This window comes from Trichoplusia ni, chromosome 14 (genome assembly GCF_003590095.1).
Source record: "Trichoplusia ni isolate ovarian cell line Hi5 chromosome 14, tn1, whole genome shotgun sequence".
NCBI classification, from domain to species: domain Eukaryota; kingdom Metazoa; phylum Arthropoda; class Insecta; order Lepidoptera; family Noctuidae; genus Trichoplusia; species Trichoplusia ni.
The window spans coordinates 1,621,128-1,645,405 of NC_039491.1; the positions used below are offsets into that span (position 1 = coordinate 1,621,128).

At 33.6% G+C, this 24,278-nt stretch overlaps 3 protein-coding genes across 3 annotated transcripts; 1 reads left to right on the forward strand and 2 right to left on the reverse strand.

Annotated features, from left to right (window-relative positions):
• Positions 1–366: 366 nt before the first annotated feature.
• On the reverse strand, positions 367–3,506 carry LOC113500592 (cytochrome b5-related protein-like). The gene is made up of 5 exons (XM_026881446.1): positions 3,072–3,506; positions 2,287–2,690; positions 1,886–2,071; positions 1,079–1,309; positions 367–716 (listed from the first exon to the last, which is right to left on the reverse strand). Exons 1-5 carry the CDS (start codon positions 3,324–3,326, stop codon positions 431–433), a joined length of 1,362 nt encoding a protein of 453 aa, XP_026737247.1. The 5' UTR covers positions 3,327–3,506; the 3' UTR covers positions 367–430.
• A 447-nt stretch (positions 3,507–3,953) lies between these two features.
• LOC113500593 (cytochrome b5-related protein-like) lies at positions 3,954–6,305 on the reverse strand. Its single transcript, XM_026881447.1, has 5 exons — positions 5,829–6,305; positions 5,275–5,678; positions 4,831–5,016; positions 4,506–4,736; positions 3,954–4,258 (listed from the first exon to the last, which is right to left on the reverse strand). Exons 1-5 carry the CDS (start codon positions 6,081–6,083, stop codon positions 3,973–3,975), a joined length of 1,362 nt encoding a protein of 453 aa, XP_026737248.1. The 5' UTR covers positions 6,084–6,305; the 3' UTR covers positions 3,954–3,972.
• Positions 6,306–8,782: 2,477 nt separating this feature from the next.
• Positions 8,783–14,470, forward strand: LOC113500734 (cytochrome b5-related protein-like). The gene is made up of 5 exons (XM_026881618.1): positions 8,783–9,086; positions 9,495–9,898; positions 12,956–13,144; positions 13,483–13,713; positions 13,929–14,470. The coding sequence occupies exons 1-5, from the start codon at positions 8,832–8,834 to the stop codon at positions 14,203–14,205; spliced, it is 1,356 nt and encodes a 451-aa protein (XP_026737419.1). The 5' UTR covers positions 8,783–8,831; the 3' UTR covers positions 14,206–14,470.
• Positions 14,471–24,278: the final 9,808 nt, after the last annotated feature.

Sequence of the window (24,278 nt, forward strand, 5' to 3'; positions counted from 1 at the left end):
ACCAAAAAAAGTTTCAGTTTTAAAGGCTTTTTTATGTAGGTACGTCAATCACAAAATGTTTTATAAATCATATCTGTTATTAAATATTATTAAGATTGGTGTCAATAATTATTTCTTTCACGCAAGTAAAGGTTATCTGCAAGATTACTTTTTAAATTTTGTGAGCACATTAAGATAAGTTAATGTTTGGTCAAAAGTTCCGATAGCAGAAGAAAAAAAAACAATTTTCAAAAACATATTTTAGGTAGTATGGATTATTTTTTTAAATATTAAAAAAGCGGGTAATAGAGTACATTATTGAGCCACACAACGTAAAAAATAAGTCTTCAGTTACAGACGGAATTATTTATTAAGTAACAATGCAAGTTTGATACCTTTTAACATAAAATAAAAGTCATTTATTCCCAAATGTAACAGTTCATTTTAAAATTTACTTCGAGTCTTTCAGAACGTTAGGATTTTGTTTTATTGCCATTTTCAACTGACCAACGAAAAGGTCAAACGATGACGTCATTCGGAAATTGGCCTTGAACTTTTCACAATGCTCGAGGAAAACTGGATACAAATGTTCTAACAGAGCATGGTCCAACGTCGGGAACAAATGATGCAAAGCGTGGTCACCAAAGAACGTCATTACTTTAAAGAGGTTCCCGTTTATGTCGGTTCTATCCATAACAGCCTCCAGTTCATGCATGCCCCAGTCGACAGTCGATTCCCTGAGGAAGAATAAATAACGCTATCTAAAAGTTTCGAGCAAGCCAAAACGAATCCACAATGCAAGCATATATAATATTTACCTACTTTACAACAAACCCCAAGTTTTACGATCGGGCTATAAAGATGTCAAGGAGACAGTTGTGTACATGATCGAACAGTAAAAGGTCACGGACACAACACAGTAGTTTTAAAGAATTTTAGAATAAATTTAGAAAAAATCGAATGAGTAGGTAAGACTCATAGATGAAGCACAGATAAGTTTAAGATTATTACTGTATAAAATCTACACTAAAAAGATAACGTATTTAGTGTATTCAAGAAATAATAAAATTGTTATATTAGTTGTCAAAACGTTTCTCACCTAACTTGATCCCCATCTTTGAAAATGTTAGGATGGTGATGGGCTGCGTTAGATCCAATAGTATAGAAGATAAGACTGGCAGTACAGACGATCCAAAGCCACGTGTACACAGCGTGGTAGAAAGTTGTCCCACTGATGATGAACATCCAAAGAGGTAGGAGGAAACCAACACCGTCGTGCCATTTGTAGTGGCGAGTAAAGAAGTCCTTGCGAACAAAGTTGCTGATGAACCTAAAAGAAATGACAATATTCATAATTGGTTCAGAGCTTATATACCTACAATATATATAGTAACATTCTCATAGATAAAAATAATAACATTGCAAAATACAGTGAGCTCATACTGCGTAGGTCGGACCACAAATAATTAATTAAAATATGAAGGTAGAACGAGCAACATCTTCTGTCAAGACGAACGCCATCTCAGTCTGCCCGTGACCATGATACCTGCAAAGGTTTCGAAACGTTGGGAACTAAAATCTAAAATTAAACCGCGATAAAATCCGTAAAAGTAGTTTCATTTCAATGTCTAACATTCGCGTAAACCTAAGAAACCACTATTGCAAAATAAATAGAATAAAACAACCACTTAATAAATAAAAATAATCTGTGATACATAATCTAAATAAAGTTAGCATCCTCCTCTCTCCTACATTGCCGTGCCCTACAGGGTCCATAGTGTACTATACTTATATTATGTAACACCTGTTGAACATATGGAGTGCAGTAAAAATATTGAGTATTGAGCTTGCAAGAAAGTTTAAACTCCATATAAATAAAGTAGGCAAAAAAATGGATAATATTTACCTCTTGGCAAAGTTGATGAAGAACATGAAAGGGAAGATAGCGATTTCAATGACGATCGTCAAGTTTGTGTAAAAAGGCTTCTTTCTCGGATTCCACAAAAGCATTGGCTCCACAGCGCTAACTTCTAAATCCATCAACGTGTTCGGATACAGGTGATGAGAAAGAGCGTGAGATACTCTGAAATCTCTGTAAACAACAGTAAAAGGTTATAAACATAATTAAAAAAATCGTCTCGCAGGCAGTTTCACAAAACATTCAAGTTACGTGCTAAAGCATTCTTGGATCGCCCAAATAATTATCATAGGCGGTAATCGAACCTACTACACCACTCGGTGCAGTTCATATCGATATAATTCTTATTTGCTTAATATATGTACTTCTTTTAAACGCTTTTTCCTTACCTGTAAGACCACATGCTAAGATTGAACAAATACATCCTCCAGTTAGACTTCATATGAATGTAGTTATGAGAAGCAACAGTGCACCAGGCCAAACTCAAGGCAGCTATCAAATAAGACACCATAGAAACCCAGTAATTAGTACTCCAACAAGCAACAACTGATGCCGTCAAAAGTGTTGCTAGAAGTCCATCCATAATCAAATTTGTTCGTTTTGATTCAGTTGGAGGAATTTTCTTAAGCTCTTCTCTTACGGCGCGTTTCAAAGTTTTGTAAAAGCCGTCTTCTTTAAAAGTAAACGGTGAGTTTCTTGGTGTTTTCGCGTCTCTGATGTAATATTTTTCTATCATTTTTTCTACGACGGGATTTAAGTGGTGGCTTTCGAAAGCTTCAGTAATATCAGTACCCTAAAATGTTAAATAAGAATAATAAATGAAAATTTGGTCTTCTTCGTTGTTTGACAAACTAAGTCAAAAGTATCCTAAACATCTCACTTTTTTTATAACGACTCCCGCAGTAAGTATCCTTGTGTCACGAGGGTTTTACAAACATACAAATAACATGCACAAATACACCCAGACTCAGAACAAGCATTCGTGGATCGCACAAATGCTTGTCCTACGCGGGGATCGAACCCGCGACACATGAGCTTGGCGTGGTGATCTCAACCATTCGGCCATCCATGCAGTCGTTATTCGACAATGTCATGTTTTTTTTTCTCGAATAAATCTATACAAACTATACTCTTTACTTTACTTTACTTTAAAATAATAATTAATATAACGTACCTTAGAAAGCTCGAACCATTCCACGCCACCGGGATGTTTGTCTTGAAATTCGGTAAAATCATAAATCCCATCATATACTCTCCATAAGCCTTCAGCCCCATCGTCTAGGGCTTTTCCTTCCAACCATTGTATGGGATCTCTAAACCCTCCATCCCTTAGCGAAGGGTACTTCAACTGCGGGAAACTTACATGAGTTTTTTTATCAGCCGCTTTTTGATTGGCCCATTCAATATAATCCACTTCTTTTGGAGCCATTGTCAAATATTTAAATTTTAATTCACAATTATTGTTCACTTAATTATTTCCATCTGCACTGTCTAAACTGTCAAGATAATATGAATTGAAGAGCCCCGTACTTTGGTCTTTATATCGGAACCTATTTAAATTTACTGATACTACAATGTTATGTAAATACGAATGAATATAGTTACTTTATCATTACTATACCCAAAATATTTGTGTTCAATCTTCAAATTGTTTTGTTATTTAATTATGTACTTAAGATAAAATAAATCTTAAAAAGCTGTGTTATTTTCAAAGTCCAAATAGAAAAAAACCTTGCTGGCTCGTTGATGTTTAATTGAATAAGTTTTTACTTAATTAGAGGTTTACGTCTTATTTTTTCTAAACACTGTATGAGACCCTTGAAGCCGTGAGTCAAAGAACTCAGCTCCTTAAATTGTGGAAATCATATAAGTTTTGCTCTTACAAACTTTTTCAATGTTGGGTGCCATTTACAAGCTCTAAGATTACGTTTCGTTGTACAAATAGTAGGTATAACATTATAAAAAAGACTTGATTTTGTATAGTCTTATATTTAACTGTAGTATTATCCAGATTTTGACCAGAAATAATACAATTTCGAACGAAAATGTGTTAAAGTTGTTTAATTTTACATGATTTATTTTGAGTCCTTCAAAACATTAGGAGTTTCTTTCACTGTCATTTTTAATTGACCAATGAAGAGATCAAACGATGACGTCATTCGGAAATTAGCTTTGAATTTTTCGCAGTGTTCTAAAAATACAGGATACAGATGTTTTAGGATACCATGATCCAAAGTTGGGAATAGATGGTGTAAAGCGTGGTCACCGAAGAACGTCAACACTTTGAAGTGGCTGCCAGTGATGTCGGTCCGATCCATCACAGCTTCGAGTTCATGCATCCCCCAGTCGATCGTCTTTTCTCTGAGAACAAGAAGACACTTTGTTTTTTCATAGTTTCCAGCCAGCAATACAACTAACTAAACAAATATCGCAAATTATTATGATCATAAGATAGATAATAGATGCGCATTGATCTATTGAAGAAGAACTAGATTCTAAATTGAAAACATACGAAAATAAATTCTATTAATTTATACTGATTCTTTTGAGCCCAGATTTTAGTTTTTTGTTACAATTTTGTCTGACTAAAACAATTCTAATTCCTTACCTTAGTTGATCTCCATCTTTAAAGATATTAGGATGATGATGAGCAGCATTGGTACCAATAACGCTGAAGATAAGGCTGCCAGTGCAAACGATCCAAAGCCACATTACAACGACTTGATAGAGAGTTGCGCCGCTGACGATGTACATCCAAAGAGGAAGGAGGAAACCAATTCCATCGTGCCACTTGTAATGACGGATGAAGAAATCTTTGCGAACGAAATTGCTGATGAATCTGAACATAAAACGGAAGAAGTATAAGCAAAACTAAGGTAAAAAGTCCTTGAATATTTAGATAACCTCATAGAAATAATAAATCATAAATTTACCTTTTCATGAAATTCATAATAAAATATAGAGGAAAGACTACAATCTCAATGATAAGTGAGAGGTTTGTGTAAAAAGGTTTCTTTCGTGGATTCCACAACAAAAAAGGTTCCGCAGCACTAATTTCTAAGTCCATTAATGTATTTGTGAAGAGGTGATGCGAAAGAGCATGAGATACTCTGAAGTCTCTGCAAAATAAAATTATCACATTATAAATGAAAAATTCAGAAAAAATTGACTCTTAAAACTGACACGAGAAGTGTTATCAAATATTTACATCTAATTTGAAAGGCTTGGGTTAGTCTGAAATTACTTGTTTTCCATTTAGACAATCTAACAACACAACACAAATATAACTAGACTTAAATTTCCTTCTGCTGAGCAAAGGCCTCTTCACTCTCCTTTCATTATAAAATCTACAAGAATTATACCAAAAAATCCGTTACCTATAAGACCATAAACTCAAATTAAAAAGGTACATCCTCCAATTTGTTTTCATGTGCACATAATTGTGGGCGGCGATTGTGATCCATCCTAAACTCAGGCCAGCTATCAAGTAAGATACCATCACAACCCAGTAATTAGTACTCCAACATGCTACAGCTGAGGCGATCAATAGTGTTATAAGAAGGCCATCAATAATCATATTTGTTTTCTTTGCATCACTTTTAGGAATTTTCTTAAGTTCTTCCCATACTGCGCGTTTTATTGTTTTATAGAAACCATCCTCTTTAAAAGTGAATGGTGAATTTCGTGGAGTTTTTGCCTTCTTGATGAAGTATTTGTCCAGCATTTTTTCTACAACAGGATTCAAATGATGGCTTTCAAATGCCTCTGTTATGTCTGTACCCTGAAAAAGAAAATTATTATGCGTATCAAAATAAATAACGAGCCTTGATTCAGTTTCGGCATATGATTTTTTTTTCTAAACGGCCTTGGGTCGCGGGAGACTAACAAACATAAAACAGAAATTGTTATAAGACTACTGACAAAGACATACCTTAGAAAGCTCGAACCATTCTTCGCCACCGGGATGTTTATTTTGAAAGTCGGTAAAATCATAAATCCCATCGTACACCCTCCATAAGCCTTCAGCTCCATCATCCAAGGCTTTTCCTTCCAACCATTGTATGGCATCTCTGAACCCTCCATCCCTTAAAGAAGGATACTTCAGCTGTGGAAAACTAATATGAGTTTTTTTCTCAGCTGCCTTTTGATTGGCCCACTCAATATAGTCTAATTCTTTTGGGGCCATTTTAAAAATATTTTAAACTTATACCACAATATTTAGCACTTGATATCCATCTACACTGGTCAAACTCTGGATAGAATGTATTGCAATTTGTAAATAACGTTTGATTATATATCTGTATTTAAAATTTACTGATACTGTAAAGTATTATGATATAAAAGTGATAGTTATCGAACAAGTCTAAACCACAGCTATCTATTTATATAGCTAACTAAGTACCTTTGATTCCCGTTATCACTTTTTTGTAGTTTCAATTTTGTTTCTCTAATTGAGTCCAATGATTTAGTGAAAGCATTTTAATAAGATGGATTTCCTCAAGAATCTTTTTTCAAACAACTTTTGTTATAACTGTTTAAATTTATCTTGTCAATATTTTTTTAGTAATAAATTTCCATAACTAAATTATTATAATATACTTATAATTATTGTAAAAAAGAATTTTTGTTTGTGAGTGCTTATCTCAGGAACTACTGATTCGGATTGTTTTTTTTTTACTCCTTTATCTAGGAAGATTCAAAGTAATATAGCATTTCACATTCACAGAATCAAGACAACAAATAAATAATGCAACAAAAGCGCACGCAATTGGATGCGCTCCGTTAACGGTAAAAGTTCCTTAAAAGTCATGTATGATGGAGTTGTTGCTTTAAAAAGTTGTTCTTCTTCGCGAGTTCCTCGACAATATATAGGTACCTTTTGAGGCTACTTACTCACTGTAACCTTTTTTATGGTAATAAACTACGTTCAAAAAGAAAAAAAAGATATTTTTTATATGGTGTTCATCCTTATCAAAATTAATACGTTAATTGCAACAAATATTTAATTTTTAGAGTGCTGCCCTATAAAAAATTAAATTGCTGTGAATATCTATTTTAAGGAGGTATCACTGTTTTTACATATCTAAATATATCAAAATAATTTGTTACTATCGTTGCCTGATTATAACAAAAATTGAAGCAGACAAAGTCGCAGCACCTACTAAGTAAATAAAATCAAACAAAATTCTACTTTTATAAATGACCATGCATTTTTAAAAATAAAACAGATTAGATACGAAAATGATGGTATGAGATAAAACGATTATACTTTTGTTCGTATAATTTATTTTTTCGTACTTTATCATGAGAACACTTGACCGTACTTCATACACAAAAGGCATTTTAACGGTAATTAGATTACTTACCTTAGAAAGTTCCGAATACTCGGTGCCGGGATACTTATCTCGAAAGTCAGTGAAATCATAAATCTCATCGTGTATTCCGAATAAAACTTTTGCGTTATCATCCATGGCTTTTCCTTAACCATTGTACACGATCCTTAAACCCTCGTGCTTTCGGTAAAGGACTCTTAAATTATGGGGAACTCATATGGGTTTTTTGATATTTGGATTGCCCTATTCTGTACAGGGTCTAGATATTAGATCGGAAATCAAATTGATGGGAGTGACATTCCTTTTTTTGTCAATTCAATACATTGAAGTCATTCAGGCGTCGTTAGTCATCGAAGAAATGTTAATTCTCTTCAAGCCCATGTAATAGTTGATTTTAGAAATCCTTGGAACTAAACTACTATACGTATTTCCTTAAAATTTCAACCTTACGTACACATACGTGTAAGCTTTTGCTTTTACAGCAACAGATGCAAATAAAATGAAGCCTTGAATTTTTACTTTTACGATTCCGGACCTTTTTTAGGGGAACTATAACCTCAAAGGCGAGTCAGCTGGCAACCGGCCATATTACATGTTCAAAAAGTCAAGTAGAATATTTAGCTCTTTCAAAAACAAAGGGGTTAAGTTCTAGGCCAACTTTTATCTTTCTTACAACTGTACCTACATTGTCTTTCATTTCTGTCTGTCTTTCATCACTCACAAGTTTTAGAAGACTGATTGGGAACTTTGCCATCTTTTTTTACTGATTTAGTAAATTTTCCTTCAGGCAAATGTTCATTTTTTCAGTTTACCAATAAAATTACATAGTCATGCTAAATTGCAAATGTCGATAATAACTAAAAGGTTATCGTGATATGACAGCTATTATGCGCTAAACAACACCATCTTTATACACCGGCTTGAAGTCTTAAAATTAAATTAAATTACGAAATTGACAAGTTCTATAGACATTTTGAATTGACAGGTTTCTCACTTTAAATTTCTTCTCCATTAAACTGACTACTTTTCTTACTCTTTTCATTACTTTCATTAGAATGCGAAACATTGCTGCCCCCAGTATCCGTAAATCACATACAACATCTGGCTTAAAGGAAGAGTGAAGAGTTTCTTGTTTGTCATTTCATCCTGTTGACTGAATTTCTTATTAATGATTCCTTGCACAAGTCAGTTCGAAGAAATTTCTTCAAAAAATTAGCAGGAACTTATTGTTCAGTTCTTCTAAAACATTGTGTGTACATAAATAAAAAAAATGAAGTAAAAAAAATACTTGTACTTACTTTCAGTAACGATAAGAACGTGGTTGAAGTCCAAAACATATAAATATATACATACTTACTATCTTATTATTAATATTTACCAGCTATGTACATATTCCATCACTTATAACAAGATTGTTATAAACTAATTATCATCTTATTTGTTCAAAGCAAATCACTAATTAAACTAATGGATTACGCATTTTAATGCGTTATCCATTGGTTCAAGATCAAGTTGTAAGTGATAAGTATAACGGGGAAGTCGCGTCAGAAGTTATGCTTAGTATTAGATTTGCAGTAATACTTATAATAGTTTGTTAAAAAATGAGTGAGAAGGCTGCATCGTGGTCAGAGGAGGCCCAAAGGCGAGTGAAAGAGAAAAAAACTCATGTCAGTTTCCCTCAGTTGAAATACCCATCGTTAAGGGATGATGGGCTTAGGGATCCGGTGCATTGGCTTGCTGGGAAGGTAATGGACGATGGTGCTGAAGGATTGTGGCGGATTCACGGCAAACTTTACGATTTGACGAGTTTTATAAAACGCCACCCCGGCGGAGAAGAATGGCTCGAACTTACCAAAGTAAGTTGCATTTTATATCGAGTTTATCATACCGGACAATGTCAGCTAACGCTGTAGCTGAGTTTTAAGAACATATAAATGTCAATTACAAATATTGTATCAAATATCTCAATATTTACGTCAGCTGATTAATATTTTTTTGTTATCATAAATCTTTACTGTTGTAAAATGAATTATTACAATATGTCAAAGCCTGCGATTGAAAATTAATCTACTCAAAAGTAATTTAATTTCAAAGGACTACTAAGAAATATTTCGCGTGGATATATTTTTATCAACAAAGTGTTCATTTAGAACTGTAGTACTTTTCGTACTAAATACTGCACTGAATACAGTAAGTAAAGAAATGTAGTATAGTAAGTTAAATGTTGTTGAAAATTCTATGATAAAAATCCATAATTTGTCCAGGGTACCGACATTACTGAAGCTTTTGAATCTCATCACTTGAACCCAACCACAGAGAAAATTCTTGCACAATATTATATAAGAGACGCCAAGACTCCCCGTAATTCGCCTTTTACGTTCAAAGAAAATGGTTTTTATAAAACTCTAAAGAGAGCAGCTTATGAAGAGCTAAAGAAAATACCTAAGGATGCATCGAAAACAGCAGACATTATAACGGACGGTCTGTTTATATCGTTGCTAATTAGTTCAGCGGTAGCCTGTTGGGTCCAGAAAAGCTTTGCGGTGAAATTATGGTACACTTTCGCATCTTTCAACTTGGCCTTCCTGACGGTAGCTTGCCACAACTACATACACAGGAAAACGAACTGGAAAATGTATTTGTTTAATTTAAGCATGTGGTCTTACAGGTGAGTTGTTATCCTACATTTTGTGACTGTATACTGTCGAAAATTACCATTTTAAATTTGCTTGCCCTAAGTGCGTTGTTTGTTTTAAAAGAATTGTCAGAAATAATTATCACAAGTATACACTGGTAATTTATTGTAAACACACGTGTCTACGTCTTTATCTTAGTTAAAAGTAAGTTTGGACAAATAAAACAACGATAATTTATAAAATCCCAGAAAGTTTAAAATGGTTAATAAGGTGATTAAAACTTCAATTTCAATTCCAAAAATGGGCATAAAATGTTTACTAAAATTCTCAAACAGATTATGCCAGTTGATTTCCTTTGTTGGATGAAACAAGTTTAATTATCCAAATGAGAAAATTGCTGAGGTTTCAACCAAGGCTAGACAGTTCTCAGAGATGAAGGAGTTTAAGTTTACAAAGTTCTTGATGGAAGTGCCTGGAAGTGTCTCTTGTCAGCCTGACTTTGCACTGCTACATTGCATTTAAACAAAATTACTTTGTCTCCGTGGTTTTATTTTCTCACAATCAAGCAAATTAAATTCCAACAATGAGTTCTGATATTAGCTGGAACTGGAAAAATAATTTTCGGAATCTAAAATTAATGTTTTTCGGAACAATGTACATGAGCAACAGGATTTTGAGTTTTATATTAAAAAACAAAATTACATGAATCCAAGGCCTTTCTAAATATAAAATGGGAAATGCTATTGTTGAACCGTTTTTCCCCAAAAAGTTTTCAAAGGATTTAGGCGCATATCTAAAAAAAAATAACGCGCAGATCCATTATGACAGCTAAAAATAACCTTGTAAAACTAATCCAAATACAAGCGAAATTATTTAGGGAAATGCAAATAATGACTACAATAAAAAAAATGGACCTTATGGCATTGTTATAAGGAAGATTTTAACCGTCCTATAGTAAAACTCTTAGGCCGGGGCTACGCGTAGACAGCGAGGCATACAATAAAGATGACATTTGAAGAATATTTTTTTAATTAGATCGTAATCATTTCATTCTCTTTGGGATCTCGAAAAGAAATTCGGTGTTGCTATAGCCAGCTTCCAGTTACAGCATCAAATCCACTTTGTCATCAAAATTTCAGCTTCATCGATAATCGGGAAGTGGGTCAAAATCTTTTTTTTTTTGACAGAGAATGGATTTATTTAGTAACTAAAAGCTTGTAAAAATGCGCGTGTAGTGGCCACCAAAATTCTTTCGTACGGCTTTATTTCCTCGAAATCGTCAACCCCGTGCAACCCCGACCGTAGTAAAGTAATCTCCCGATATAGTTACATGTTTATACTGTAGCTACGTCACGTACTCCGAGTGTCACGACTCAGGACGCGTCTAATCCAAACTATTTGGGCAACGCCACATATCCGCAATATGTTAATTAAGATTTAGATGTACGCTGACAAGCAGGACTTGGAGCACAAATTGAGTATTATGAAGGGCATGGCAACAATATTCATAACACGTTGGCTAAAATTCAAATCTTAAGTACAATTAATAAAATTGAGAATTTGATACGACTTTGAAATCGTTTGAACATGCTTATTTATTTGTCGTGTCGATCCAAAGTTTGTCGAAATGTTTTATTGTCTAGGTCAATCGATGCTTTTAGAATGTCTTCATTGACCAAAAACTTTAAGTAGAAAAGCAATCAATATAAAATGGGACAATGAGAACAACTTTGTGTGCCAGTTAAGTTTCCACATAAGTTTTTATTGAAAAAGATAGTTTTTGTCATACTTTCCAAAAAAAAATACATTTTTATTCACTGACGTTGGCTACGTTTATCGCCTTTTGTTTTAATATCACGATTTTGTCCATGCCTCAAAGTGCACGTATTTTGTTTTCATACACGTGATCTGCGTGTCACTTTAAAGAGCGATAGCCCCAATGTTTATAAACCTTGACGTAATGGATAAAACTGCCACAACAGATTATACGAAAAGATCGGTTATACGCAAGATTTTACCGAAAATGTGGTAGTCTATTTACAACGGAGAGCTTTGCGGAAAATATTTAATTAAACAATGGAGTATAACCAAAAAAAAATCTTAAATGTCTACTCAACCTATTAATTGTGATAGACGCGAAAAAAAGTACTCTGTAACACAAACACCACTGAATAGATATCGACGAAAGTTAGATAGTTTATAACCCAAATTAATACAAGAGATACTTTTTTAGTATAGTTTTGGATCATCTTCGACAGAAGAACGCGGAACACTGGTAAAAAAGCATATTACGCAAACTTAAACTGTATAAACTTGATATTCTACCTCCTTACAAGAAAATCTTGAGTCACGAAGTCCAATCCATCATTTAAACAAAGGCAAGTTCACTTAAAAAAAATATTAAATATTAGGGATGGGCCGAATGTGGTTTAAACCGAATACGAACTTCGGCCGAACATTCGGTAAAAATGAAAAATTCGGCCGAACTTCGGCCGAATTTCGGTTCAATTTCGCCGAGCTTTTTCGTGTTGTGTCTTGTTTACGCACTTGCTGCAAATATTGCTAGATGTACCTCGCCCTTACTCCGCACTTCCCCGTGGGGCCGTTAGCAAGCTAGTCATTTTTAAAGACGTCACCATCTTGTCACGTGCTATTATTTACATTTCATAAATTAAATTGTTTTTACGTGATTTTTGTTGGTTTGATTGACTAAACTTTGTTGATTAAAATTTTGTTTTTGATTAAAAGAAATAAAGATTTCTAAGGCTGGTTTGATTAGTAAGAAGAGCGGTTTAATTTTGTGTTTTGTTTGATTAAGTAACCAAATATTTTTGAGAAAGGTAATTAAAAAATTAATTATAGTTTTTTGTTTATCACGTATGATTACTTTTTCTTACTACTATTCTATGGTTACTACACATACGTTTTTTCTTTAATTTCTATTATGATAGTTCAAGTATATTTAGTGCAGAATATTCGGCATTTTAACCGAAATTCGGCCGAATGACGAAGTTCGGTTCAAGCTGACGAAGTTCGGTTAAACCGAATGTAAAACGAATTTCGGCCCATCCCTATTAAATATGTTTCAGAGATTTCCGAGTATCACACGTCTTGTCACATCATCTTTATACAAATACTCTTATGGATTTGGAGATCAGCTCCTTAGAACCGTTTTTGTACTTCACACCTAGAAGGGAGAAACCGCTGCACGCCAAATTGGGATGCATCACCGAGATTTTTTTATTTCCATTTGGCTTTTTCATGAGTTTCTTTAAAAGGTGAGTAAGATGTACGCCATGAAGTTGACTATAAAATGTTAAAATGCAAATATTATAGTCTGTTCTCTGAACTATCAACAGTACATTTCTCTATTTTTGTTTGTTTTATTTTGTCTATTTTTTATGAACGACCAGAATCCGTGCAGTTTTAGTAAAAATATATATACATCCTAATTTTACATAAGTTTTGCACACATATTTGAAATGTTTTCTTGTATACAAAGCAAAAATGAGAACACTCCGTAATGTTTGTTATCTTATTGTCCCTAAAGCTGCCAATAAAAAACTATTAAACGGAACTGTTCAAGGAAACAAATGAATGACGGTTGCTTTTCCAGATTCCTCTCTGTATTCCTTCGTCAAGGGTTTTTCGGGAGACATTATCGTTGGCACGATGCCATAGGCCTGATGCTCCCGATTTGGATGTGCGTGGCCAGTGGCGCCCCCATGCTCGACGCGATTTCGATGTGGCTGTGGATTAACTGTACCGGCAGTCTGATTTTCTTCACGATAGCTGTTAGCGCCGCTCATCATCATCCCGATGCTATTAAAGATGGGGATCAGCCTGCGTAAGTTCTTTTTAAAGATGTTTCTGCGTATTATTTTTTGCATGCACAACAAGCCCCTTTTATATTCGGGGAAATACGGTTACAACTTTAGTAATTTAGTTTTTCTTTACTTCTAACAATAATGCTCTTTTGATCTCATCAACACATTTCAAAACATCATTATGAAACTAATAAATTTTATTTATGTTCAACTAGTTTCTTTTTATTTATTTCAGAAGTGAGACTCCTGACTGGGGAATGCATCAAATAGAAGCTGTCTTCGATCGCAAGGACGTAAACAGCAACGTTTTCGCAGTCATGACGTTATTCGGCGACCACGCACTCCACCACTTGTTTCCAACTCTCGACCATGGATTACTCAAATATTTGCATCCACTATTCATCCAGCACTGCGAAAAATTCCAGGCAAATTACAGAGTTTCCACTCAATTCAAAATGGTCGTCGGACAAATAAAAGAAACAATGCGTACTGAGTTCAAAAGCATAAAATAAATCCACACCTAATTTAACAGAAAAATGAGGTTGTAATTTTAAATAAAATTAATGAGCCGTGAAACAAGCTTATCAAAACATTCGCAGTTAATGTAACGTTTAGATGAGAGCGCTGATAACATTCGTGGAACCTAATATTTATTTTCTTATTAAACACGTTTTTCATATTTGAGCTTTGTGTTTTGTTTTACAGCGTTAGTACTTTGGTATTCTCATAAATCTCTCTTTCATTTGTTTGAGTGGTTGAACATCAAAACGATGCTACAGACTGTAAAGCTACGAACTACGAGTATGTATCAAAACTATTTGATGTACGAATATTATTTTTAAACAGTCCAAATATAAAACTGGTTACAATTTTAGTGTCTTAGAATTCTGTGTGACAAAAAACTATATTTTCAGATAATCATCATCAAATAGTTTCACTATACAAGTTTTAATTTCCTGACTAGGCTGAAAAATAAAAGCTAGAAAGTTGAAATTCCACAAATTCTATTGCCCATATAACAAAAAATAAATGAAATAAACATCAAGGTTGAGCAACGACATGTACGGACATTTTGATGGGTTACTAATTCTCGTTGCACACTTATATTACTTCAGTATTATACGAAACCTCATCTGTTATAAGTCCAAACTACCCTAAATGTTTTTTTTTATTTCGTAATTACTAACTAATTGTCTTACAAAGAACACTCAACAACGAAGCAGTTTTAGAAGAAACTTCGAAGAAAATAGGACGACAATGACAAACTTAATTTGCCAGCCCCTAATTTAAATTCACGCAACAATTTGGAAGGCTTTCGGATGGTACTGCACTTTAATTTGAATTAACCACGACAGGACTGTAAAAACCCCAATGCGAGAGATTCGGGGTTGAACCCCTAATTTAAAAGGAAATCGGATGAGATGTCGATAGCTACCGCATTAGTGAAGGTATAAAGTTGCAAATGGAAAGATTCTTACATTTCTGCTTGATCCAAGTACGTATGTGCATGGAACATAATATTCTGATAAATGTTTGTGGAATAATGAACTTTGTTCCGTATGAAATTAAGATTAACTTCGATAACATTCAATGGAACTTATGGGCCTAGTATAACTATACCAGCATTGTGACGTTTATAATAGTACCTACTGCATAAAGATTTTTTTGCTTTTTCCACAAAAAAATACCATTACCTTTCTATAAATTATGCAATCAATGTCAGGATACCGGACTTAATTTGAAGAACGAATAAATTCTCTCTCGCCTATCGCACTTCCTCCATAAAATCTACATATTTGTTAGTTTATTATCCAATTTCCGAAACCTGTAACTCCCATTTTATTTTGGATGTGTTCAGGTTGAAATTATTTGTTTATCTGAAGATTCATCCCACGCAAATTGGCCATTTATCGTGAAGTGAGGGTGAGTTATTGCAGTTTGTAGGTACGCAGTCTTACGGGTAAACATTATTCGGTATTTTTTGAGGGCAACGCTATGAGAAAAATTAAATATATATTCTGACCCTCTTTTATTATTTTGTGTATTATCAAAAATATTTTTTAAGTCAAGCAAAAGTCAGACGTTATAATGAAATTGTGAAAAAAAATGAATTCTCTAAAACGGATAATACCTTATTGACATTTCTCATGGACAGTAATGATGTTTTGATTTAGTTTCCTGAAAACAATGATGATAGATACACTTTTAAATATTTACAATAAAGTTAAAATTCCTGATCGACAAAAGTTAAGTCCAAGTTAAGTCCAAAACTTAACTAATCGATGAATTTTAATGTTACCAGAAATATTAGTTGCATAGTAGAACCATTGTAACGTTATAGTTACACTGTATGTTAAATTTACTGATGTCATTCTGTGGTGTACAATCAAGAATATTGTCTACTTCAGCCGTATTATACACTAGCTGTAGCCCGCAACTTCGTCCCCGTGGGTAGAAAATATAAGTTATGATTTATACCCGCACTGTTTTTTTTTTTTAATTTTCCATTGTATCTTCGCTCCTATTAGTCGCAGCGTGATGGTTTATAGCCTAAAGCCTTCCTCGATGAATGGTCTATTCAACACAAAAAGAATTTTTCAATTTGGACAAGTAGTTTCTGAGATTAGCGCGTTCAAACAAACAAACTCTTCAGCTTTATATATTAGTAAGTATAGATTGGCAACGTGACCGTTGTAATATTGCACTGTAATTATGATGGTACATATTCACTAAACCTTTAATCTAATCTTATTTATCGATATCTTAAGGAATCAAAGTCCATACTACGTGACGTTTCATATCAACAGATTACCAGATTTTATGGATTAACCTTTACACCTGCTATTGTTTTTCTGGAGTAGGTATCTATAGTAAATCAAGTCAACTCATCGCTGCATTTAGCTCTATATTGTCTGATTAAGGCTTCTTTTCTCCCGATCCTGTACCTTCCACATCAGCGTCCGATTTAGGTGCCTTTTGCATGTCATGATGATGACCTGGTTATCATCATCATCAGTGGCCTCTAACATCTAAGAGAGATGATTGAAGCAGCAGGCGAATTAGCTTTTCTGATGGTGACTTGGTTATAGGAGTTTGTATATTCATGTATGCGAATAGTAGGTATATACTGTTACTCCATATATTTGGAACCTGATGTTCTGGCAGACCTCTAAAACATTATCCAACGCCTCCATTTAAATAAAATGTCTTCTTAAAAACACAAAAAAGGTCGTTATAATTGAGAGGCCTTGTTTTTTGGTAAGCAACCGGTGCAAGTGAAACCTGCTGTACAAAGGACAAAGGGTGGTTCCCGACTGCTCTTTATTGTTTGCCTCACAATATAAAACTTCCTTTCACGCCAACTGAGTTGAACGAAAAAAATAAATTTGCAAAAACGAATTATTTTTATTCGGTATAAAGTCAGGCGGTACTGTTGCTGACAACTGAATGTGGTTGGGATATATAAAGTTTTGTTTTCTATACCTTTTATGAAAGTTTTCTTTTTGTTAACTGAATAGAATCTTTTGGTGTTTAGTAAAAGTGAAATGATTTTGAATAATTGTTCGTTTTGGGAGTATTAGATGGTTTTTCATGTTGGTATTAAACATTGTTACTTTGACTATCGCCTTGGTAACAGCGGTTCTCCAATTTATTCGTAAAAAAATATCATAATAAGTAAGTAATCAGGTTTTTCAATATACCATTTAATATTTATTCACTTTTAAAGTATTTGATTTTGTTTATTTGATTGTAATGTTTTCTATAGTATCGTGATGAAAAACGAGCTTAATTATGGTGACATTGTAAATATGAACCACAAAACGGTTTACATTAATAAAACAAGTTATTATAAGATAGAATATCAAAGCATTGATTACATGTTTATTTCGAGTGGTAAATAAAACGGTTAAAATTAACGCACTAATTATATTTTGGTAAATTAACTTGCAACCGCAATAAAATTAAGCATTTAATTTCGTTTGTTAAAATTTAATCATGTTCGCCAAACATTTTGGCTCCAAAATTTTATAACAGGAATCTGAAATTTGGACCGTGTTTGATTAAAGCCTTCAGATTACCGCTTCTTTAACAAGAACGTATACCTACTAACATAAACTTCTTTTTAAAAACTTGTGTTTCCTAAAAAATCTGATCTGCTGTTCATATTTTCGTTTAGGATTAGCATTCTTTTTAACGAAAGCAATTTGTTTTCAGGCACAATTTAGTTAAATATATATTTCTTGATTTTCGAAAAAATAATTTCACTGTTGGACATAGGCCTTTGCAGAGTGAGGAATCCTCATGGACACCTGGAGACGGGTATTCAGAGTCAGACTCCTTACTGACCAAACCTGAACCGCCGTGCTACGTGCGCGTTTTTGTGTCAGATTACGGCAATGCGTTGCAATCCTGCACAGCACCTACTACTTCGTTTTTCGCATCTAGCCCTAATCAGCTAACATTGTTAGGTAATCGCTCCACCGATCTGGATGGCAGTATTAACACAATTTCAATATTACAAAAATAACACAGGGTTTTGCAAAACTTCATTGACTCTTTTCACCATGTCAAAATAACAAAAAACACATTTGATAAGTAGATATCTCGTGGATCAAGATATAATGGTCAGTCTCCATAAAATACTACTTCAGAGATGCATTTGTAAAGGGGAGAAGAATCTTAACGTCTAGCACATGCCAGCTTATAGTGTCAACGACGGTGTCTTAAACTAATGCAGTCTATATTAAAACAGTGCGACTTATAAAATAGCTTGTTTATATTGTATTAAATAACATTTACAAGGGAAATTGTAACGTTTTTTTTTTTTGTAAAAATAATTTTTGGAACGACTTTTGTTACTTGTATAAGATAACATACTCGTATTATGACAGAGTGATGCCATGTGGCTGATTTTTTTCAAAATATCCAGAATTCAAGCCGTTTATAAAATGATGGCGACTTCATGAATAAACAAGTCGAAGTGGCATACCAGTGAATGAAAACCAATAATAACAGATCATAAAAAAACTAAGTAAAATATCACAGAATTAAAACAAATATTAATTTCCAGTAAAAAAAACTTAATAATGAAATTGATAACACATTTAAATACAATTGATCATTCAGTCTAGATTTCCTCCTCAATTAAATTAACTGATTAAAATGTTAATAGTTTGCGTCCGTAATGAATAAAATGGATCAGGGATAATTCTCTTAATGTTTGAAAAATATATTTTAACGAGCAATCAAGGAAAAAGAGGTCGGGAACTACCTATAACCTCTTTAAGCCGAACTGTACAATTGAAAAAGAGACCCGAAACGCTAAGTATATTGCGTTGTCTCGCTTCCACATACCAAAAGTATTTCTTAAAGATATCGTAATACAAGCACAAGTCATTATTTGAAATTCGAAAATCTCTCTTAATGAGAAAATGTTGCTGACTGATACTTTCAACCATTTTTACAAAGTCAGACACTATTAGGGAAAATGTTAGCTTTCTTTCTAGTATTATGATTTTTATTATCCTCATAATCTCTTTTTAAGTTGATGTTTTGAGCTAAGTAGCTATTGTTATTTTTATAACAAAATCGTGTAACAGATATTTTTGTGCAAAAAGACAAATTACGAAAACACATAATCTGTTCATAAAATTGAATCATGAAGGATGATAACGATGGCAATATCAAAATACCGAGCAAGTACAACTGTACAGACTCCCAACTCTCGGTTCCGTACAAAAAGGCTATAAAAACAAAATTATGGCCACCCATCCAGTTCATGACTGAGGTTTGCATGACCTATAGCGGCAACAAGAAAGTGTTACCTTAAAAAAAATAGCTATCATTATTAATGAGAAACAGTCTGATGACAAGAACCGAAAGACAGGTAAAATTCAACCAAGTGCATAAGACTTACTATGGTTGCTATAACAAAAAAATACTATAAAGAAGGAAGAATCCTTTTATTCCAATTATGTAAGGAAAGTTAAATGCTCGATGGTGTCCATTAGGAAGCTCGTAAAGGCTGTAACCTAATATTCGATTTGCTTTTACATCGGCGCTGGGAGTAACCTTGTTATCCTTCAGAGGGACGGTTCAATTGAAATCAAGATTTGTGAGTCCGAAGACATTATTGTAGAATAATGCGGGAATTGTGTGGTATGAAGCTTTTATTTATGGACTATGGTGTGAAACTAAAGCAAAAGGAAAAACAAGGATTCATATTTTAGATATTATGATCGTGATTTTATGCATGGATTTGTTAATATGCACAAGGTGCAGGTTTGATCCCAACGCAGGCAAAATGTGACTTTTTCAAAGTTGCATGTACTTTCTTAATTAATCTAAAACACCACTAATAAACTGTGAAGGAATCCTAGATTCCAAATATTGGTATCGCCAACTCAAATTGAGCTGGCGTAGTGATCAAAGCTGAAAGCGAGAAGAGGCATGTGCCCAGCAAGAATAGGAAGTATACAAACTAACACTGACGACTACCTAAACAGAGAAGTTCTATTTTATCAGTTTTACGAAAGTAAATATGGATATGAGTGTCGTTATCGCATGATATTTCCCATAAACCTAATAAATTTTAAGGTATTTATACTCTTTTGCAAAAATAAAGCTTAACTAACCTTAACCAATGAAACCAACCACGTAATTGCTAAGAAATATTATATAAACCTCTCTAACTTAAAGGACATTAAGGCAAAAGCTTCGCTATAGCAATTTATATACATTTTTAATTTGCACGCCGCAGTAATGAGGACTACGGGCCCGTAATCGTATTTGTTGAACCCGCCTCCGGTCAACGGATGGTCGGAAAACGTATCAGCTAAAAAATTAAACAAGATTTAACGTTGAGTTCAATGTTTAATGAGAGACTGGAAAATATTGTTTTGTACGACCTAAAACCATTAAGTAAATTGTTTTAATAATTTATGCTAAGCGGCCTACTGGACGAGAAGATTTGTTTTTGATGTAAGGGTAAATAAATATTTGGACTTTGAAACGTAAAACATTATGCTGTTTTGTAATTTTAACTTTACATGAATTCGCTTAAAATACAAATTCGAATATCACACAATTTCTGTTTCATAAACTTTAATTTATCGTACGTTTATATAAAAGTACATTTCCGTGCATTATCGTCCGCAATTTACCTTTAATTCAATAACGCGACAATTTTGGTAAACGCAAATAATAATTACGCGAGCGTCAACACGCGGTGTGACAGACGCAGGCAATCCCTCAGATTGATGCTCACTAACGCGTTTTCTACTAATTATAACATCGCTATTAATACCGCCAACTAATTTATTACCAGTCAAAATTTATCGCACGCAAAATTTAATAAATGACGAATTTTAATAGTGCTAATTAAAGTGCATGCTGCGTTCAGTTTGATGTATTATTTTATGATTGAACCACGTTTGGCTGGATGCCAGAATTAGTTCATACATTCGTATCTCGTGGTTAATATTATACACCAAATATTGCAGTGATGATTATGACACATCTAAATATTTTAATGAGTTCTGGAAACAGTCAGATAGGATCTACCTATTCACTGGAATTTGGTGTATTGTTCAATTAATGGTGTTAATCCCCATCAAAGTAAATACGTTAAGCGTTACAAATATTTGATTTTCAATCAAGTTACCCTTTACATCATTTAATTTCAGGAAATAACTTATAATATCGCTGTTTTAAAGTTCAACATAACTCAGCAGCAAAATTATTTTTGTTTTTAATATAAAAATCTCGTATAAGAATGTTAGTTTTCGAACACCACCAAAACAGCTTGATCAATGTTTGTGTTTTTTTTTTGTATATAACCATAAGAATGGTTATATACAAAAAAAAACACAATAAAAAAAAACACAGTAGGTCTTAGACTAGGCTACCATCTAATATTACACAATCAAATAGGTAAAAGAATGTTTGCTGAGTCTGCTAGTTACGTCAAAAAAGAAATCTTCTTAATAGATATGATTTTGAAGATTTCTTTTTAAAAGATAAGGTTTTCAAGAATAAAATAACGAGACAGTCACAAAAGAAGTATAAATCCACAAAACCGAGACATATTCCTCATAAACTCTTAAATTAAACACATCTAATAACTTCACCGGCTTAATAGCCGCAAAATAAATTAAAAACAAAGTTAAGTCAGATAATTAAGTCGCCTGCTCAACAAAATCAGTCGGGAGCGCGGAGCAAATTGCTTAGTATTACGAACGACGCCGACTCGACGCGAAAAATGACTTACACTCCCTAATATTAGTACAGAACCAAGATAACCTTGCAATTAGACCTTCCACTTAATAAATATTCGACCCACGTCGGCTTATTGTTGTTGCTGTGTTATAATGCTTTTATTTTCCATGAATTTATGTGATCGTACTTTTGGTAGAAAATTGGGTGTAATAAACGGCGATATACGAGTTTTTCAGGATGTAATTATGTAGATAATGTATTCTATTCTAATCATTCTTGGTTTCGAATTAAGTCGTTGTTCGTGTGAAGGGAATTATATTAATTTTGTTTTATGTTGTCCTTCAAGAGTTTTGAGTTCCAGTAATGGTAAATTAAGCTTTCTTAAACACGTTTGGGTGTCTTAGCCTGGGTAGTCTGGGACTTTAAGAAAAACACCCTAAAAATCGAATTCTGGCACTATTAACAATATGGTATACAAAAAAAACGGGCTCCAACTTTTCAAAACATTAATACCTCTAACAAAATTTTATTTATCACTACCCTACAATCTGTACAACAGACTCCCGAGCAATAAAATAGGTTTTATAGATATGTGAGTGCTTAATTAAAATAATAAAACATTTTAATTGCATTGTCAGTAACAACGTAGGCGTTTCATCGCGACCTATTTATAACGAACAATGCACGGACAGTGTTTGCAATATAACTGTGTAGAGCATACAGCGTTGCCTCTATCTGTTACAAAGGCGCACTTTTGTAGTTTCTTTTTATATGAATATCTATTTCATTTTATGAAAATAGCAGCTGTATTTTTTAAGGAGTTATGAAATGCTCCAATATGTTCCATTATAAAAGGTTAAAATATGTTGTTAGTAACTATCGTGAGAATGATTCATTATTAAATGAATCAAGGACTCCAGTTGGGTCCGAAACTAGTCGGGCTTCCCCGATAAATACGCGTGAGTAAACCGCATGATGTAACTCATTTAATAATGGTAAAAATATGGTCCTATTACTGAGGGTCTGCTGTGTATCCTTCTGTTTAGTAAATATTTGAAATTTTGACAAATTATGTTGTCGCTATAACAACAAATAATGAAACGACGGGTGAACCACAGTTGTTGCAAATAAGTTTTTCTTCCGCCTATTTGTACAGAGCCTTAGTGTCGTGAGTATAAGTCGCATTTAATCAATTTTAGATCATTACGTACGGTTGCAATCAATTAATACGTTTACAATTGATAACCATAAACAAATGATCAATTTTAAAATTACTAGCCTATGTGTAAAATTTCATGAAGATAGAATAAGACAAGAATTTTGACATATAACTGAATAGAGTCTGACATTAAACGTGTCTCAGAATACCCAAACTAGGTAATCAAGTTGACAGGTATCAACAGACCGTCTATTAAAGCGAGTGCTTACGACACTACACAAGGATCGAAGCATCAAACCGATTGATCAACGTATCGGCGACCCGAGACCGATGCTACGTCAAGGAGTTCCGCATACACAAACACTCGGAAGACGGACGTAGCGGGCATTGTGAACATACCCTTGAACGAAGCTCAGTCCAAGATAACCTTAGACGGTGAACAAACACGAACACTTGAAGAGCTTCTGGAAGCTTCCAGAACATTCTAGATGCTTGACAATTTCGAAACTTATGAACTACGTTGCCTTGCAATAAGCGGAGTGGAGTACCGTTTTATTCGTTGCATGATTTGGTGCTAGAATAGATCTAAGTTTCGTCTTTATTCATGAGTTGAAAGGTTTAACATCTCTTGCAAGGTGTACGAGGTTGTAGATCAACTGATATTGGTTTTCAGTGAGTATTCAAGTGGGTTTAGGATGTAGCTGTTTGAGTAATCGATGAAATTGGGAACTAGAGGCCTGACAAGTACTGTAAACGTAAGAATGTGTAAGTTTGAAAGAGACACCGATATATAGTGCTCCCGCTTTCACAACTAAAATAACCTAACTTTATTCCCTGGTCATGCAGCCAAACTGTCAACGGAAAATAAATCAAATCTACTCTCTCGTTCATAAGAGAAATAATATCTCAAATTCTAGTATCCCATTTTTCTATTTTTTGTTTCTCTGTCATTAATTGAAATACAGTTGTCTCTGTACAATACTGTACATTTCGAAGCCATAACCATAATCTCTTGACAAAAAAGGTAGGATTAAACGTTACAATTTCATTTTAAATAAAAATAAATATAAAACGTACTACATTTTTAATGCAAAAATAATGTTTAATAGCTTAGTTGGGTTGGGTACTGGGTAGCCTACTTAATTACCTACATATTAAATATTCCTCAACAAATAATCATACAACGTTTTTAGATGATACAACACACAT